The sequence below is a fragment of the Littorina saxatilis genome, linkage group LG5, assembly GCF_037325665.1.
Source record: "Littorina saxatilis isolate snail1 linkage group LG5, US_GU_Lsax_2.0, whole genome shotgun sequence".
Taxonomy (NCBI): domain Eukaryota; kingdom Metazoa; phylum Mollusca; class Gastropoda; order Littorinimorpha; family Littorinidae; genus Littorina; species Littorina saxatilis.
In genome coordinates this window covers 61275451-61296060 of record NC_090249.1, presented here as the reverse complement: position 1 = coordinate 61296060, position 20610 = coordinate 61275451, and the positions used below count along the sequence as shown (strand labels likewise).

General features: G+C 39.8%; 1 protein-coding gene across 1 annotated transcript in view; it reads right to left on the bottom strand.

Annotated features, from left to right (window-relative positions):
- LOC138967637 (A disintegrin and metalloproteinase with thrombospondin motifs adt-2-like) overlaps nucleotides 1-19841 on the bottom strand; it is a 25173-nt gene extending 5332 nt beyond the window's left edge. Inside the window, exons 1-10 of the mRNA XM_070340241.1 lie at nucleotides 19819-19841; nucleotides 19359-19459; nucleotides 18419-18458; nucleotides 17871-17937; nucleotides 16574-16835; nucleotides 15662-15947; nucleotides 14733-14884; nucleotides 12299-12385; nucleotides 6688-6791; nucleotides 5266-5397 (exon numbers count right to left, since the gene is read on the bottom strand). Of these exons, the coding sequence (XP_070196342.1) occupies nucleotides 5266-5397; nucleotides 6688-6791; nucleotides 12299-12385; nucleotides 14733-14884; nucleotides 15662-15947; nucleotides 16574-16835; nucleotides 17871-17937; nucleotides 18419-18458; nucleotides 19359-19424 (1196 nt within the window). The 5' untranslated portion in view covers nucleotides 19425-19459; nucleotides 19819-19841. The remainder of the gene's footprint in view (nucleotides 1-5265; nucleotides 5398-6687; nucleotides 6792-12298; nucleotides 12386-14732; nucleotides 14885-15661; nucleotides 15948-16573; nucleotides 16836-17870; nucleotides 17938-18418; nucleotides 18459-19358; nucleotides 19460-19818) is intronic.
- Between the last annotated feature and the right edge of the window lie 769 nt (nucleotides 19842-20610).

The following is a 20610-nucleotide window of genomic DNA, read 5'->3' as shown; positions in this document are numbered from 1 at the left end:
CGGAACTGATGATACAGTATGTGTACGTGCGCTGTGTGCGAGCGGATACGTGTGTGTGTTTGTGAGGGTGTGTGAGCGCCAGCGTGTGTACGTTTGTGTGTGTTTGTGAGGGTGGAGTGTGTGTGCGCGCACGCGCGTGTTGTGTGCGAGTGTGTGTGCGTGTGTGTGTGTGTGTGTGCGAATGAGTGTGTATGTGCATGATGTGAACGACCGGGGACACCCGTCGTGTTTCGACGCATGCCTGTGTGCGAATCTCTTCATTGCTTTCAATACTTAGATTCGACTTTGCCGTGTCAATGCACTGTTAACATGTAATGTATCCAAAGCTTTGCCAACATCGTTGTAATACAAGTATATATAGTCTTATAGTGAATGCATGTACTTTTGTTTATATGTCTTCACCCCTGTCATGCTCGCTTCGATTTATCTTCTCATTTTTCATGATCGTATAGGCTACATCAACTAAACTTACTTACACCACGTCGTCCAACTCTTGTGTTCATAATTTAATACTCAAATGTACATAGCTGTGCCAAATTCAATGCTACTCATAATTCACCCTGCTGTATAACACATGCAATATTGTGTATTTGACGTAGAATGTCTTCACAGCCATTCGTGTGACCTATTCACTTACCTGATAATTCTATCACCATCGTATCCATTTACTCTACTTTGTCTGAAAACCGACTTATTCTTTATTCTTTCCTCTTCTCCTTCTTAATTGTGTTCTGTATAAAGTCATAAGTTGTCCTGTGATCGTACTTCATTGTTGCTGTTCTCCTTTCTGTTGGTTCTTTGCGAGTTTTCTTTATTGTTTATATTTACTTCTTTTCTTGTTTTTCTTTTAAAGTTGCTTTTTCACATAGACATATCGCTCTGTTCCAATTTATACACTGAACGTAATCCTAAAAATGTCATTCCTACTTAGAACTTCGATATTTCTGCTCTGTTCACTCAACTGTCCTCTTTCTCCTTTCCTGATAGAGACATTTCCTTCTCCGTCCAAGAGTGTGCTTCTTCTGAGAGACCAGTGTAAACGATCGCCACCGCTTCTGGCCCCGTCTCCTTTTGTGTTCCTTAGCGAAACTGTGACATAATGTTTGTATCACTAGCTTGTTACAGGGCCAGAATCGGGGGTTATCACTCAATAGCGGTCGGCCTGTCCAATAGAAAATTGGACTTTTTGAATATTTCAAATATTCACTCTTTTCTCGCATTGCTTTTTATGGGCAAAGAAGGCTGTCCTCTTGCGTTGTTACTCCATTGTTTATCTAACCAAACATTCTTTAAATCGCATCTACTCGGTCGAAAGGCAGCCCCATCCAAGAATGTGACACAACAAGCCGAATCTATTAAACCACGTAATCAACTTACCCACATTGCACCAGTTAGCGTATCCCTTTCCTATATAATACTTATTAACCTTGCCAGCTATCTGATCTGCCTTGCTGGCGACATTCACCCGAACCCTGGACCGCCACGAACTAAGAAACCTAGCGAGCTATCTGTTATACACATAAATGCTAGAAGTATCAGAAACAAATTAGATATAATAGAAACAGAGACTAGTACCCACGATATTATAACGATCTCAGAGACATGGCTTTCGGAGACCACTTCTAACTACGACATTCATCTTAACGGTTATCACCCCCCAATTCGTAAAGACAGACCTAACGACCCCCACGGCGGGGTAGCAGTATACGTGAAAAACAGTCTTGTGTGCAAACCAAGGCATGACCTTCTGATCCCCCAGCTTGAGGCCGTATGGGTTGAAACTAGATTAAACCAGGATACGCTGTTAATAGGTACATTTTATAGGCCGCCTAACTCTAATGTAGAATACTGGAAACTCATCGATCAGTCAATTAAAAATGTCGCCGCTTCGGAGCATATGTTTATTATTCTTGGTGATTTCAATTCAGATTTTACAAACAACCCGTCGCAGCATCTTCTTGATATTATCACTTTAAACAGTCTAAAACAACTAGTTACACTTCCGACCCGCGTTACAGAAACAACATCGTCATGCATTGACCTTATTCTTACCTCGAGTGTAGACATCGTGCAAAGCATTAACGTTCTACCCCCTATTTGCAGCGACCATTCTGTGCCATGTGCGACAATCAAGAAACACATACATAAAACTCCTGCATCTAAAAGAACAATATTTAACTATTCCAAATTAAACAAAGAAAAATTCCTTATCGAATTGAGGAAAATCGACTGGATGAACATTGCAACGCTACACACTGTCAACGAAGCTGCCAGGTCATTTTCCGAAAAGCTGTTAAGTGTCGCAAGACTATGCATGCCAGTAAAGACAATAACTGTTCGCGATCAAGACGCACCATGGATGACCGAGGAAATTATAAAACTACGCGACAAAAAAAGATCAGTTCATGATACAGCAGTGCGACTAAACACACCTGAGGCCTGGGAACACTTTCGTATGACTCGCAATAATTATACTGACACAATTCGTAATCGGAAATTAGAATATATAAAAGAATTAGACAAAAAAGTATCCAGTGGAGATAACTTTGGCACTAAAAATTGGTGGAAACTAGTTAAATCATTCTTATCAAAGAAAGGATCAAACCCCAATGAAATTCCTCCTTTGACGTCAAACGGAACAACCTACTATACTAACCTAGAAAAAGCAAACTTGTTCAACGACTTCTTTATCCAACAGTCCATTGTCGAAGACGATATGTCAGACATTCCTGAAGTACCAAGGCTGCCTTGCAGAATAAACAATCTCACACTTTCAGTCGAAGAAGTTAAAAATACGATTAACAAACTAGACAAAACAAAAGCAGTCGGTCCAGACGAAATCCACAATCGAATTTTAATTGAGAGCTGCGAAGTGATTTGTGACAGCCTAACTGCACTGTTTAATCGGTCTTTACATGAAGGACTTTTTCCGTCAGTTTGGAAAATAGCCCACGTTTCACCAGTTCATAAAAAGGGGAACAAAGATACATGTAGTAATTATCGTCCAATCTCCCTCCTAAGCTGTGTTGGCAAAACACTAGAGAAATGTATACAAATTCATGTCTTTGACTACTTAACACAAAACAATATCATTACAGAGTCGCAGTCCGGTTTCATCCCTGGAGACTCAACTGTTTACCAGCTTCTTACAATATACAATGACATATGCAAATCACTCGATAATAGAATAACTACCCAAGCAATCTTCTTTGATATATCCAAAGCATTCGATAGAGTTTGGCACCGGGGCTTATTGCATAAACTCGAAGCCGCTGGAATTAATGGGCCATTATTAAACTGGTTTACAGACTACCTAACAGATCGAAAGCAAGCAGTTGTATTAAAAGGCAGTAAATCAACTTATCTTCCAGTAGTAGCGGGAGTTCCTCAAGGTTCAGTGCTTGGACCCTTGCTCTTCCTAATTTATGTAAACGACATTGTACGTGATATAGAATCTACGATTAAGCTTTTTGCTGACGACACTAGCATGTACTTGTCTTTAGCCAATCACAACATCCGTGCCGAAATTTTAAACTCAGATCTTGAAAAAATTGTAAATTGGGCAGAAACATGGAAGGTAGCATTTAACCATGCAAAAACTGAATTGGTGAACTTTTGTACACAAAGAACCCCTGACATCGCAGATCTAAACTTTGGCAATACCATCCTTGAAAGTTCCCAAAATCACAAACACTTAGGAATAATAATACAAAACAACTGTAAATGGGATGAACATATAAAATCTCTTGTTGCAAAGTGCAGAACTCTCGTAGCTTGCTTGCGTACATACAAATATAGACTGAGCCGAAAATCATTGGAAATTATGTATAAATCCTTCATTCTACCACACTTTGATTATTGCGACATAATATGGGACAATTGTAGCAAAACCCTAACAGATGAACTCGAACAGTTAAACCTAGATGCAATACGAACAATCATCGGAGCTGTCCGCGGAACCAGTCACTTTAAGCTTTACGGAGAATCTGGACTCCAATCATTATCTGAAAGGCGTAACCGTCATAAACTAACAATGTTCCATAAAATTACTCACGACAAGACCCCCCCATACCTACAAGCAGCACTCCCACCTCTCGTAGCAGCCAACAACCCCTACCACAGACGCCGCCCCTTAGAACGAAGTATACCCCCACATCGAACAGAAACGTACAAAACATCCTTTTTTCCATCGACAACAGTACTCTGGAACCAACTACCTGAACAAATACAGTTAACCGACTCCCTCGGGGAATTTAAACATTACTTAACAAAAGACGACACACAAATTCCCGTTTACTTCTACAGTGGCAGTCGACAAACACAAATAATCCACACAAAAATGAGACTTAATATCAGCGATCTAAAGAAAGACTTAGTCGAGCGACACCTTGCGGAAAATAGCGTATGCGACTGTGGTGATGGAACAGAAACTGCAACACACTTCTTACTAGAATGCCGTTTACACTTAGCTGCAAGAAACAACACAATCAACAAACTAACCAACAACTTCATACACACAGATATTCTACTTCATGGAAACCCCTCCTTGCAAACAAAAATTAACAAAAAAATCTTTTTAACAGTGCAGGAATTTATTGGACAGTCCGGCCGTTTCGAACAGATAAACATGTAAAGTGAAAACAAAATCGATACGTCTACTCGTCTCTCTCTCTCTCTCTCTCTCTCTCTCTCTCTCTCTCTCTCTCTCTCTCTCTCTCTCTCTCTCTCTCTCTCTCTCTCTCTTTCTCTCTCTCTCTCTTTCTCTCTTTCTCTCTCTCTCTCTCTCTCTCTCTCTCTCTCTCTCTCTCACTCTCCCCCTCTCTCTCACTTTCCCCCTCCCTCCCTCCCTCTCTCCCTCCCTATCTCTTACTCGCTAACACCATCAATATTATATATGTATTCTAAAACTGATTTTTGTTTTGATGTACAATTTTCATTCAATTTTCTTTTCATGTTTACTTGCTTTTCATTTAAACTGTACCCTCCCCAATCGCATAATTCACCTCCCCCTCCTTCCTTTACTGTCTTTCTTTATCATCATTATGCAACGTTCATTACGTTATTAATAGATTTGGTTTATTGAGACAAATTTTTCAGCCGTTACCGCCTTATGTTGTACTGTCATGCAGGAACACCACTATAAGCTTCTAGCTTGTTGCTGTTTCTGTGAACTTTGTATACATGTCATGATTGTAACCTTTGTTAAAATAAACTTATGTTTAAACCAATGGGATGATAAAGTGAATGAAATGAAGCACCACTGACCTGTGTCCTAACTCGTGCAGCTCCGTGAAGAAGTTTGTGTTGGCGCCCCTGACGGCAGTACAGCGCAACCTACGTCTGCACACACCTCCGATCCACGATAGTCCGACCTTGCCCTTGGGGGTGATGGGGTTACTGGACAGAAGGAAGCAAATGTCGTCACAGCGGCGTTTAATTAAGGTTCGTCTCTATCGAATGCAAGTGCTCTCTCAAATGGTGAATCGATTAAGGGGGAGGGGGTGGAGGTGTACAACTTTGAGTAGCATCCACCCCGGCCTCACCGATGTTCAGATACTTTGGAAGGCAAACAATTTGGGGGTGATAATTAGTCAGTTAACAGCACTCTACAACAAGTCGCGTAAGGCAAAAAAACAACATTTAGTCAAGTAGCTGTCGAACTCACAGAATGAAACTGAACGCAATGCAATTTTTCAGCAAGACCGTATACTCGTAGCATCGACAGTCCACCGCTCATGGCAAAGGCAGTGAAATTGATAAGAAGAGCGGGGTAGTAGTTGCGCTGAGAAGGATAGCACGCTTTTCTGTACCTCTCTTCGTTTTAACTTTCTGAGCGTGTTTTTAATCCAAACATATCATATCTATATGTTTTTGGAATCAGGAACCGACAAGGAATAAAATGAAAGTGTTTTTAAATTGATTTGGAAAATTTAATTTTGATAATAATTTTTATATTTTTAATTTTCACAGCTTGTTTTTAATCCAAATATAACATATTTATATGTTTTTGGAATTAGAAAATGATGGAGAATAAGATGAACGTAAATTGGGATCATTTTATGAAACAATTTTATTTTTTACAATTTTCAGATTTTTAATGACCAAAGTCATTAATTAATTTTTAAGCCACCAAGCTAAAATGCAATACCGAAGTCTGGGCTTCGTCGAAGATTACTTGACCAAAATTTCAATCAATTTGGTTGAAAAATGAGAGCGTGACAGTGCCGCCTCAACTTTCACGAAAAGCCGGATATGACGTCATCAAAGACATTTATCAAAAAAATGAAAAAAAAGTCTGGGGATATCATACCCAGTAACTCTCATATCAAATTTCATAAAGATCGGTCAAGTAGTTTAGTCTGAATCGCTCTACACTGCAAACACACGCACAGACAGACAGACAGACAGACACACACACACACACACACACACACACACACACACACACACATACACACATGTATGCACAAACACACACACACACACACACACACACACACACATACACCACGACCCTCGTCTCGATTCCCCCCTCTACGTTAAAACATTTAGTCAAAACTTGACTAAATGTAAAAAAGGAAGAATTTGAGAGTTAAATTCGATGCAATTCTCTTCAAGAGGAAACTATTTAGCAATGTTTACAAATGAATGGTGTTAAGGTACAGCCCGGGAAACTCGGACACTTACCCGGTGTGAATGGTGACCTGGTCGTAAGGCAGGTGCTTGGTGTTCCCACAGATGGCGTGCATTCGCGTGACGAGGGAGTCGGAGGCTTTCGTCTTGTACCAGCTCTGAAAACACAATCAAAAACAGCTTTAACAAGTCGCGTAAGGCGAAAATACAATATTTAGTCAAGTAGCTGTCGAACTCACAGAATGAAACTGAACGCAATGCCATTTTTCAGCAAGACCGTATACTCGTAGCATCGTCAGTCCACCACTCATGGCAAAGGCAGTGAAATTGACAAGAAGAGCGGGGTAGTAGTTGCGCTAAGAAGGATAGCACGCTTTTCTGTACCTCTCTTTGTTTTAACTTTCTGTGCGTGTTTTTAATCCAAACATATCATATCTATATGTTTTTGGAATCAGGAACCGACAAGGAATAAGATGAAAGTGTTTTTAAATTGATTTGGACAATTTAATTTTGATAATAATTTTTATATATTTAATTTTTAGAGCTTGTTTTTAATCCGAATATAACATATTTATATGTTTTTGGAATCAGCAAATGATGGAGAATAAGATAAACGTAAATTTGGATCGTTTTATAAATTTTTTATTTTTTTTTACAATTTTCAGATTTTTAATGACCAAAGTCATTAATTAATTTTTAAGCCACCAAGCTGAAATGCAATACCGAAGTCCGGGCTTCGTCGAAGATTACTTGACCAAAATTTCAACCAATTTGGTTGAAAAATGAGGGCGTGACAGTGCCGCCTCAACTTTCACGAAAAGCCGGATATGACGTCATCAAAGACATTTATCAAAAAAATGAAAAAAACGTTCGGGGATTTCATACCCAGGAACTCTCATGTCAAATTTCATAAAGATCGGTCCAGTAGTTTAGTCTGAATCGCTCTACACACACACACACACACACACACACAGACACACACACACACAGACACACGCACATACACCACGACCCTCGTTTCGATTCCCCCTCGATGTTAAAATATTTAGTCAAAACTTGACTAAATATAACAAGTCGCGTAAGGCGAAAATACAATATTTAGTCAAGTAGCTGTCGAACTCACAGAATGAAACTGAACGCAATGCCATTTTTCAGCAAGACCGTATACTCCGTCACGGCGGAGGGCTGACCGTGCACCCAAAAGCGGACTCAACCAAATGGGTATTTTTTGAAAGCTTGGGGCCTGCCGAACATAAAAATCGATGTTAACAAGAAATATTCAAGGGCGCACGTTCTCTTTTCAGTCAAAATTCAACTATACCCTGAAGAGTGATGCACGAGCATTTCAGACGCTTGCCTCTGAAAAAAGAAGTTCTCAGCCAAATTACGAACTCAAACTGGTACGTTTTACATATAAATGTGTTAGTTGGTATCTTTTGATTATCACAAAACAATTTGCGACTGCTTTGGCCGAGGATGCTGGTGACAGTATCATTATTATGAACCCTACCCTAAATCCAGGAAAGACGTCGTCCAAAATGTAGGTAAGTTTTGATTAAAAATAAATTCACACAAGACTAGTATTGTTGTTTGGTTTCAATGGATATATTTTCGTCAAGTATGATGTCTTTACATAATATCTGTAAAATATGAATGGATTTGAACCATATACTATGTCACTATGACCTTCCAATCTTCCTAACCCCCAGCCCAGTAAAGCGTGCGAGACGTTTCCTGAACAAATGTCGCTTTGTGGTGCGAGTTCAGTGTGACATGATTAGTTTCCAGAACCCCATTTCTGACTTTCGAAGTTTATCTACATACATTTAGCAATGCACGAGCAAAATATGACAACTTAATGGTGCCTTTTGGTTTAATGCTATGGTAAAAAATCCTAGTGATAGTGTTTACAGCTTGAAACAAAACATAACTGAGAGGAGTAGTCTTCCTCAATCTGGTTCAGAGCATAATGTATTTCTATTTTCAGAGGTAGCATTATTTCTGATAAGAGCTAGAGCCAATATAATGATGCTGAATATTTGAAAAATGAACTTTGTGACTCATCTGAGTAGCAGAAGAGCCTTCGTGATCGTCAGCGTAAGGCTGGCTGTCTTCAAGGCAATTCCTAGATGAACAACTTAACACTGCGTTCGATTATTCGCCCGTTTCTTAAGCTAGAGGTTTGAAACTTTACACGCGTCTAGGGCTACATGAACGCTTTACAATACATACAATATAGTTGACTCTCGCGTTATTTAAAGGTCACAACAAGGTCATTACCAGGCAAAAACGAGGGAAAACCGACGGAAAGTACCGTTTTCTGCAACTGTTTGTTAGAAAAAGATTTCAAATTCAATCATTTTTGGGGGATTAACGCATCTCTAGACATGACAATCATCCGATTATCAGACATCAATTGTGGAGGTCACGACAAGGTCATTACCAGGCAAAAACGAGGGAAAACCGAGGGAAAATACCATTTTCTGCAACTTGTGTGAAAGTAAAAGCTTTCAAACTCCATCTTCTTCTGGTATTGGCGCATCTCAAGGCATGACAATCATCTGATTAACAGTCCTCAATTTTCAAGGTCACAACCAGGTCATTACCAGATAGAACCGAGAAAAAACCGAGAAAAAATACCATTTTCTATAACTTTTTTGTAAGTAAGAGCTTATAAACTCCATCTTCTTCTGGGATTAGCGCTGATTTCAATGACCCTGAAGTCCGAGGAAAGTTTTCTTGGCCCATGCCTAGTTTGAAGGTCATGACAAGGTCAAGTTTACACGTTTTCTATTTGTGTTCGGCTATTTTCTAAGCTAAAGCTGTTGAGGCAGATTCATGACATCTTCCTTCGCCCACAGAGGCTCTAGGGGGGTGGGCGGGGCTGGATGTAATAGGGGTAGAAGAGAAGGGGAGAGAGAAGAAAAAGTCAATGTTAAGGTGTTCATCTACCGATAGGCTTGCGGTCTGCAAGCCTGACTCTGAGGATCACACCGGCTGTTCTGGCACTCAGACGAGTCATAAAGTTGATATATTTTCCGTCGTTTTACCCAGTAATGACCTTGTTGTGTGACCTTTAAATATTACGAGAGTCAACAATATTTGTTTCATGTCTTATAATGCCCTAGACGTGTGTAAAATCCCATCCTTGTCATGACCTTCAAACATTGCATGGGTCAAGAAAACTTTCCAAAGACTTCAGGGTCATTGAAATCAGCGCTAATCCTAGAAGAAGATGGAGTTTATAAGCTCTTACTTACAAAAAAGTTGCAGAAAGTGGTATTTTCCCTCGGTTTTTCCATCGGTTTTATCTGGTAATAACCTTGTTGTGACCTTGAAAATTGAGGACTGTTAATCAGATGATTGTCATGTCTAGAGATGCGCCAATACCAGAAGAAGATGGAGTTTGAAAGCATTTACTTACACACAAGTTGCAGAAAATGGTATTTTCCCTCGGTTTTCCCCGGTAATGACCTTGTCATGACCTCCACAATTCATGACTGTTAATCAGATGATTGTCATGTCTAGAGATGCGCTAATCCCAGGAAACAATTGAATTTGAAAGTTCATTCTTACAAACAGTTGCAGAAAATGGTACTTTCCCTCGGTTTTTCTTCGGTTTTACCTGGTGATGACCTTGTTGTGTGACCTTTAAATATTACGAGAGTCAACAATATTTGCGTTATGTCTCATAAATCCCAAGACGTGTGTAAAGTTGTAATTAAGCTTTAGCTTCGAAAATAGCTGACGTCCAGAAATTATTTTATTTGACCGTAAAAGATATTCCCAAATAGAAAACGTGTAAATTTGACCTTGTCATGACCTTCAAACATTGCATGGGTCAAGAAAACTTTCCTCGGACTTCAGGGTCATTGAAATCATCGCTAATCCCAGAAGAAGATGGAGTTTATAAGCTCTTACTTACAAAAAAGTTATAGAAAATGGTATTTTCCCTCGGTTTTCTCTCGGTTTTATTTGGTAATGACCTTGTTGTGACCTTGAAAATTGAGGACTGTTAATCAGATGATTGTCATGCCTAGAGATGCGCCAATACCAGAAGAAGATGGAGTTTGAAAGCTTTTACTTACACACAAGTTGCAGAAAATGGTATTTTCCCTCGGGTTTCCCTCGTTTTTATCTGGTAATGACCTTGTCGTGACCTCCACAATTGATGTCTGATAATCGGATGATTGTCATGTCTAGAGATGCGTTAATCCCAGGAAACAATTGAATTTGAAATCTTTTTCTAACAAACAGTTGCAGAAAATGGTACTTTCCGTCGGTTTTCCCTCGTTTTTGCCTGGTAATGACCTTGTTGTGACCTTTAAATAACGCGAGAGTCAACTATATTTTACGTATTGTAAAGTGTACATGTAGCCCTAGACGCGTGTAAAGTCTCAAAGCTCTAGCTTAAGAAACGGGCGAATAATCGAACGCAGTGTTAAGTTGTTCATCTAGGAATTGCCTTGAAGACAGCCAGCCTTACGCTGACGATCACGAAGGCTCTCTTGCTACTCAGATGAGTCAGAAAGTTTATTTTTCAAATATTCAGCATCATTATATTGGCTCTAGCTCTTATCAGAAATAATGCTACCTCTGAAAATAGAAATACATTATGCTCTGAACCAGATTGAGGAAGACTATTCCCATCTGTTATGTTTTGTTTCAAGCTGTAAACACTATCACTAGCAATTTTACCATAGCATTAAACCAAAAGGCACCATTAAGTTGTCATATTTTGCTCGTGCATTGCTAAATGTATGTAGATAAACTTTGAAAGTCAGAAATGGGGTTCTGGAAACTAATCATGTCACACTGAACTCGCACCACAAAGCGACATTTGTTCAGGAAACGTCTCGCACGCTTTTCTGTACCTCTCTTTGTTTTAACTTTCTGAGCGTGTTTTTAATCCAAACATATCATATCTATATGTTTTTGGAATCAGGAACCGACAAGGAATAAGATGAAAGTGTTTTTAAATTGATTTGGACAATTTAATTTTGATAATAATTTTTATATATTTAATTTTCAGAGCTTGTTTTTAATCCGAATATAACATATTTATATGTTTTTGGAATCAGCAAATGATGGAGAATAAGATAAACGTAAATTTGGATCGTTTTATAAATTTTTATTTTTTTTAACAATTTTCAGATTTTTAATGACCAAAGTCATTAATTAATTTTTAAGCCACCAAGCTGAAATGCAATACCGAAGTCCGGGCTTCGTCGAAGATTACTTGACCAAAATTTCAACCAATTTGGTTGAAAAATGAGGGCGTGACAGTGCCGTCTCAACTTTCACGAAAAGCCGGATATGACGTCATCAAAGACATTTATCAAAAAGATGAAAAAAACGTTCGGGGATTTCATACCCAGGAACTCTCATGTCAAATTTCATAAAGATCGGTCCAGTAGTTTAGTCTGAATCGCTCTACACACACACACACACACACACAGACACACAGACACACGCACATACACCACGACCCTCGTTTCGATTCCCCCTCGATGTTAAAATATTTAGTCAAAACTTGACTAAATATAAAAACCAGCAGGCCCAACGTAGTCTATTAAGGGGGATTGCACATGACAATTCCCGAATGGTTTACGTGAATGTTTGCGCACGAAGGGAGGTAACTTCAAGGATGTTGGTGCGTACTTACAGGGTTTTTCCTCCAGATCTCCAAGGCAACCAGCCTGAGAGTGATGTCCCATCCTGCCTGTTTTCTGTTTCCCAGCACGCCGGCCGCCTGGACAACAAATACAGGGTGATGCATGTGTAACCGAGTGCCAATTTACTTTACCCTTTCTCACCGAGCACAAACACTCAAAGCAACTGACACAAGTTATATTACCAGGTTCTTTTATTCCATAAGATGAAAAGGGGAATGTGTGGGATAACGGGGGTTTACTTTCAAATACAAAACTTTCAATGTATTACAACAGGACTAAACAACTCCAAAAAACAACGCTCTCAATTCTTCACTCTAAAACTATATTCTAAATTCTCCCTCTAAAGCTACACTTTAAAAACACACTAAATCCTTCCTCCAAACTACACTCTAAAACTCTACTCTAAATCCTCACTCTCCACTTTAACCCAAAAAAACACAATGAAACTCTAATCTAAAACAAACGAAATCTAAAAAAACAACCTAAAAACAATTCTTAAAAAAACCAAATCTACAAAAACTCACTGAGCCCCTCTAACAAAAACTAGTCTACAGAACCCAGTCCACGAAAACCAGTCTACGAGAACCAGTCTACGAAAACTAATCTACGAGAACCAGTCTACGAGAACTAATCTACGAGAACCAGTCTACGAAAACCAGTCTACGAGAACTAATCTACGAGAACCAGTCTACGAGAACTAATCTACAAAACCCCATCTACGAAAACCTAGCTAGAAAACCCATCTACAAAAACCTAGCTAAAATAACCCACTAAAAAACCCGTCTACGAAAACCCCATCTAAAAAAGAGACCCCGTCGCGCACTCCGCCATCCAGCAAAAGAATTCCTCACATCCCAAAGGATTTCAGCCTGTGACCAAACATGTCACACCAGGCGTCCAGAAAACACACGCACAAAAATATACGTTGTCTTTCTTCAGAATTCCAAGCAGAAAGAAAGTCTCAGTAGGTCCCAGGGCCCAACATCCCGCGTGCCTGCGTCACAAGGTTAACACACGTTCGACTCGAGGGGTGTCGAGTACCTTTACTTTCTCTACTTGGTGTTTAACATCACCTTCAACTATTCAAAATTACATCGCGGCGGAGAGAAAAAGAGAGATGGAATAAAGTCACCCGTCAATTGTTTCCTGTTCACAAAAACATTAATCACAATTTTACTCCAGAAACTTATACCAAAAAACCATCGCTTTACCTATGCAAATTTAAGAATCGGCCCTTCCGCCAGACCATTCCAATAAAGACAAAACACAGTCTCGGAAACCTTAGTGGATCCCCGATAGTACAGGGGTACCCGAGTTCACAAGTTCAAACGGATGTACACAAGTGCATGTGTACCGTAACTGTCGTCGGTCACAAGCTCACACATGATTGATGAATGACGACAAATACAGGGTGATGCATGATTGATGAATGACGACAAATACAGGGTGATGCATGATTGATGAATGACGACAAATACAGGGTGATGCATGATTGATGAATGACGACAAATACAGGGTGATGCATGATTGATGAATGACGACAAATACAGGGTGATGCATGATTGATGAATGACGACAAATACAGGGTGATGCATGATTGATGAATGACGACAAATACAGGGTGATGCATGATTGATGAATGACGACAAATACAGGGTGATGCATGATTGATGAATGACGACAAATACAGGGTGATGCATGATTGGTGAATGACGACAAATACAGGGTGATGCATGATTGATGAATGACGACAAATACAGGGTGATGCATGATTGATGAATGACGACAAATACAGGGTGATGCATGATTGGTGAATGACGACAAATACAGGGTGATGCATGATTGATGAATGACGACAAATACAGGGTGATGCATGATTGATGAATGACGACAAAATAATACATACACTACAGTTTCAAGCAAGGTAGAATAATAAGGTCTCTGTCAAATAAGTTTTGTTTTTAACACACAATATATATGTGACAGGGAAGGCTACAGCTCCTTTCACAGCAGACTCTGCACCCGAGTTGTTGGCCTTTAAGTCAACACCCGTGGTTTGTAGAATTCTGTTTGTGATGGGGTCTGGTGGTTTCCGATTGTCTGTATGTTCATGGAAACCTTCGGGTTTGCATAACAGTTTTTATAGGGCTTTTATTAGCCCTAAAATTTTCAATCCTGTTTGATTGCACTTCGCTTCCCGGGGTGATCGTAGTGTTTCGGCACACGGTTACATATATTACGAAATATTTTGGACCTTCGAATTATTGCAACTCGGATACAGAGAAAGACATAGAGAAGCAAGCACGCACACACAGACACACAAACACAGAGACACAAACACAGAGACACACACGGAAACACACACACATACACACACACACACACACAGACACACACACACACAATGCTTAACACTGAACTCACAGAGCTCCACTTGTTCAGGATCAGGTTGGTGATCTGTCTAGTGGTGTTCAAGCCCATCTTGGCCTTGATGTCGCCCAGGTAGTGACTGTCCACGTAGTCCGCGATCTCGATGACCACTGTCCGCGCGCTGATGCTGCGTCTGCCGCCATCTTCTTTGAACATCACAAACAGATACCAAATATGAAATCAAATTCGCTTTTGAGCGTGTGGGCAGAAACAAGTAAACATTAATACTTGCACTGACAACTAAGGCAAATAGAAAACAAGAAAGATATGTTATTGAAAAGTTTATATTATGACAAAACAAGAAAGATATGTTATTGAAAAGTTTATATTATGACAAAACAAAACGTTACGTTCACTATGGAAATTAAAATAAAAATGTATGTCATAAATTAAACGTTCCAAGAACATAGCGTTCTTGTTTTTGTTATGCTGAATTCTGGAACGTTGGCAGTCTATTTGCTTTGGGATTAAGGCAACTAGACTTACAACAGGTCAAAATTAAATATCCTGTAATGACAATCGATACAACTGACAATGATGTGAGAACGTTGCAGACAGACACGTTGCACGAGACTCGGAAATGGTCCGAAAAGCATTGTGTTGAAATCCGTGGAATTTCTTTTATAGTTTTGATAATGTTTATGTTTCCCTATATTGAGGAGCGATCCCTTGTAAATCATCAATGCTTCGCTACAGTGCCCCCGTTAAAACAACGCCCTAACCTGGCCAAAAAAGCTTGGTTGAAAGACTTTTTTTCTTTCTTTTTTTTCTTCTTTCTTAGTTTGTTTCTTTCTTAATTTCGTTCTTTTTCTTTATTTCTTACTTACTTACTTTCTGTCTTTCTTTCTTTCTTTTTCTCTCAAAAGCGTCGATTCTGTCATATTGCTCATGCGCGATCTCAATCAAGTGTTTGTTCAATTTACCTGATTCTTCTTCCTCCTCTGGTATCTCAACACCATCCTCTTCGAAAGATTCCTCCTCGCTCTCTTCCTCCTCCGATATCTGAAGACCGTCCTCCTCAAGGGGTTCCAGCTCATCCAGGGTCCGTCTCTTCATCGTCTCATCGCCAGCCATCAGGCCCTCCTGCGCATGCGCAGCGTCTTGCCACGTGACCAGCACGCGCATGACGTCATCAATGGATCGCTTGTCGGTGTCTTCCGGTAGTGTGTGAACCTCGTAGTATCGTTTCTCTGTGTTGACTGATCCGATCTGAAATGACAGGTTGGACAATTGACGTTTTACAAGCACTTAGAATACGTAGGAGGTAAAAGCTTTCCTTGAATTCTCGTGGAGCGATAATCTGGGAGGAATAAGATAGAGGAAAGGTAACAAGTGCCAAAATAGGAACCTATACGAGATTTCACTTTGTAGTTTCTGGACACTCCTGCACTATAAGTCATTGGATGTACAACAAATTTATTGAAATGCAAATGCTTGAGATTTGCCCGATTATGTGCGAGGTTGTTTGTTTGTTTTTTGGTGTGTTTTTTTTTAACGTAAAGCTCGACGCCAGATCCACAAGATTGAATTTAAAATCCAATGCCTGACAAAATGAAACCAATTATCATATTACTCAGGTACACAAACAAAAAACAAACAGATTTTGACTTCTAAATTATTTCCTTAATGGATTAAAATTTGAAGGCGCATCTATCTCTGATCACCTCTCTCTCTCTCTCTCTCTCTCTCTCTCTCTCTCTCTCTCTCTCTTTCTCTCTCTCTCTATCTCTCTCTCTCTATCTCTCTCTTTTTTCTCTCTCTGTCTCTCTCTCTCTTTCTCTCTCTCTCTCTCTCTCTCTCTCTCTGCCCCCCCCCCACTCGCTCCCCAGACTTACCAGCTCCCCATCACACATGGCCAGGTTGGCGTATCCCTCTGCGCCTTCCAGCGGTCCGGAGAAAAAACAGTCTGCGGCCCTGAGCTGAGTGACCTCCCTTTTGCCGTCTTCTGTCACTTCCGTTAGTGTTGCACCGGAAGTGTCGATGGAGCGTCTCTTCAGGGTCATGCGCAGACGCTCGCCGGAAGCGAGGTGTAGGGCGAAGCTGTGTTTGTCCGACGAAGTTTCTGAACCGTGCGCCTCGATGTCTCGTCTGCTTTGTCTGAAGAGTATCGTTCATACGTTCAGAGAAAATAAAACAATGAGAATGAAGCGTTAAAAGGTGTGATTGAACTCTGATGTCTTTTCTAGACTCGACCTACAGGTAAAACACAGACTAATATGATATATCGTAGCGTCAGCAGCTGAATATTATTATCATGTTTGAACATCACAGATGATTAGATAAATTCATCAGGAAAGCAAGTGGGGTGGTTGGGAGGAAGCAGGACAATTTCACATCAACACATGAACGACGACTGACTGACAAGGTACAGAAGATTTTGGCTGACGACTCGCACCCACTCAGACCGGAATTTGACAGTAGACGGACAGACAGGAGCAACAGATTCAGACAACCAACCGCAAGATCCACACGCTACAGAAATTCGTTCATTCCATCTGCAATTCACATCTTCAATTCTCAGGTGGGGCGGTAGATGCTGGTGTTGTCGCTCTGATGCACGGGGTCAGTGTTCTGTATTGTTTCAGTATTGTTGATTTTGTTTTGCATTTTACTCTCTTAGACAATATGTGATAACCGGCAAGGTGCTGACTTTCTTTTGTGCATTGTTGATGGTGAATGCATGTTAATTTATTTTTAATATACTTTCTTATGTGATAACCAATGTGCTATATTTTCTCAGGACAAAGAACAAATGTTTATTTTGAATGTTTTATGTATGTTATTATTACGGACACAAACGCTCAGCAATGTAATTTCTCTTTTAGAGATTAATAAAGTTATTGTATTGTATTGTATTGTATTGTATATTTTACAGGCACTTCGTCGAGTAGATTGTGATGACAATTTTGCAACCAAATTCTTGGAGAGTGTGTCACTTAAGCACAAGCTAACATTATCACAAGTCCGTTAAAAGTAGTTGACGTATCTCTTGATTTTAGAGTTGGCTTTAATTCTAAGGGCATGCACAGCTTAATGACAGATGTTTTGCCTGCTTTCCATTCATATTGTTATAATGTTGACTATAATGTTGGTAAATATTGGGGGTTTTAAATAGTGTATCAGACGGCTCACCCTCTCTCCTCATTGGTCAGTGCGTCCACAGCGTGTAGATGGGCTAATGAAAAGCCAGCAACGTTCTCTGAAACATGCAAATGATGTTGTGTTTAGATAAACTTTTTCGATCAATAGTTAGCATTTGGTTGTGGTTAAAGCTTTAAAATACGATCCTTTATGTAAGATAATAAAAAGAATTCTTTTTGAAACTGGCTGACGATGTCATAGCTTTCAGCCTGTATTGAATGTATCGTTTACAATTCATAGCCGGGGTATTGTTTTTCTTATTTAACTGCATTTGAAGTCATCGGTCTATCTGAGCGGTGAAGGTTTCTCATTTGGTGAGCAGCCGTTTTTCTGTAAACTCTGATGATGGAAGTAGATAGTTTCAACATTGACAACCACTGTATTTTGATTGTTACGTTATAGTGTTGCTTTTTCGTTAAGTTCGCTTGAAACTTGAACATAAAAAGTATGCATAGATAAGAAACAGTTGGAACAAAATAACTGTGAAATCAAAACTTAAACGCATAATAATACGACAAACAATGGGATAAAGTCATTACCTGATCGAACCATGCGTTGTAGGTGGTCGGGTAACTCCATCTGAAACAAAATAGAAGTTGACAGTTGAATATAAAACTACATAAACAAAACTAAGTTCTATTTTATTTCATTACCTGTATTTTAGACAGTCTATATATAATGTACTTTGCAGATACCATACATGTACATGTATAACACTGATATGAAAAATATTCTGTTAACAAAATATTGTGTGAAGAATCCATGTCAAAGAACACTTCTCCGAACTTAACAAAGGAAACAGTGTGCCAGATAGCCACATTCAGTGCCTATAATAACATGGGAAGTATAAATGAAATAACACGCGAATAAATTAATTAGTTGGGGTACTTCTTCTTCTTCTTCAGCGTTCCAGAATTTTCGGGTTACGTGTGAGCTCGTTTGCCCATTTGGGTTCCCCACACTATACTCTGAGAGCATAGTCAGCTCACTCCGCTTTCGTTGGGTAGGCATGTTGGGTATTTTCGTGTTTCCATAACCCACCGAACTCCGACATGGATTACAGGATCTTTTCCGTGCGCACTTGGTCTTGTGCTTGCGTGTACACACGAAGGGGGTTAAGTCACTAGCAGGTCTGCACATAAGTTGACCTGGGAGATCGGAAAAATCTCCACTCTTAACCCACCAGGCGGCAGCGACCGGGATTCGAACTCACGACCTCCCGATTAGGAGGCCGACGTCTTACCAACACGCCACTGCGCCCGTCAGTTGGGGTACGAAAATGGGTATAATAGTCTTGTGCTAAATTTACATTAGCAGCACCATAATCTTCACCAAAAAAATAAGTTGACTTAAAAGAAAAGGCACCCTCTAATTGTCTTGCATTTTTGTCGTATCTATGCCTTTGATGTATTATGGAAGTGGTCCTCAGGCCTCCCGTATTTCTGACACAATAATCACTGACGTCCTAAGTACACTCACCTCCAGTTCTGTTGACCGTCCGCTGACCAGAGGAACGAGTAGTAATATAAATATGCGAGAATCCATCGTAGCTTGATGTCAACTCCTTAGTACAGGAAAATCTGCAAAGAAAACGATCAGGAAATTAAATTAAGATAACGAAAACTAGAACTAAAACAAAGTCGCAAAACCAAAATGATCAGTAAACATTTAATTCAGTACAAATCGGCACTATCTATTTGTGTATAACTTCCGCAAATTCCAACAAAGTTGATTGTTTTATCCGACCTGCCCTTATTTCGGCAAAGTTTCAGAATAAATATCTGGATATTTTGTGCAAAGAAAATCACTACTTGTCGTAAAGGAGCAAAATCGAATGTTCATTTTCTAGAAATGAAGAAGCACTCACAACGATATGAGGCAGCAGTTTTTTTTAAACAGACACTGACACAAACAGACAGATAGTTGACAGAGAGCTTACCTTGTTCGTATGAAGACCTGGGAACACACACCATTGGACGGTGCAGACTCCAGCATTTATACAAACTCAGTTTCTACACCAACGGAAATTACAAACTGCCTGCCCATCTAACAGTGTCCGCAGGTTGTTGTCCGTTGCTTCATCACGATCGTCACCCAACCGTTACTTCTCTCGTACAGAAATCAATGCAACACTTTCCAATGATAATAAGAATTAATTGAGTTTTGCAACAGTTTCCTGTTCATTCAAGGCATCTCCACCAAACGGTTTAATACACCACCACCACCCCCACCCCCACCCTCCCCTCCCCCCTCCCCCCACCCCGCCCTCCAGGATCCCTAATTACCTAACCTGCCCTCCTCCCCTTACTGCCCACCCAGCCCCATTTCTTCATTGTCCGATCTGCATTGACTTTCTCCATTTAATAGTGCTTTAATACGTTATCTCGTGTGTGTCTTCGTCAAAAGGTTTTATTTTTCCTTTAACGTTTTGTAAATGTTACGGTTCGTTCTGTCAATAACTAAACGTTACAGGAACATACCATTCTTTTTTTATATTCTTATTTATCCTTTGTTTTCTCTTGTATAAGCCTTCATACACATCTGAAAAACAGACTAAGAAAAAACTATTCTTCCAGGAAACTAAAGCAAAATCACTTGGACTATACCATCTGCAAAGAAAACGATCAGGAAATTAAATTAAAATAACGAAAACTAGAACTAAAACAAAGTCGCAAAACCAAAATGATCAGTAAAAATGTAATTCAGTACAAATCGGCACTATCTATTTGTG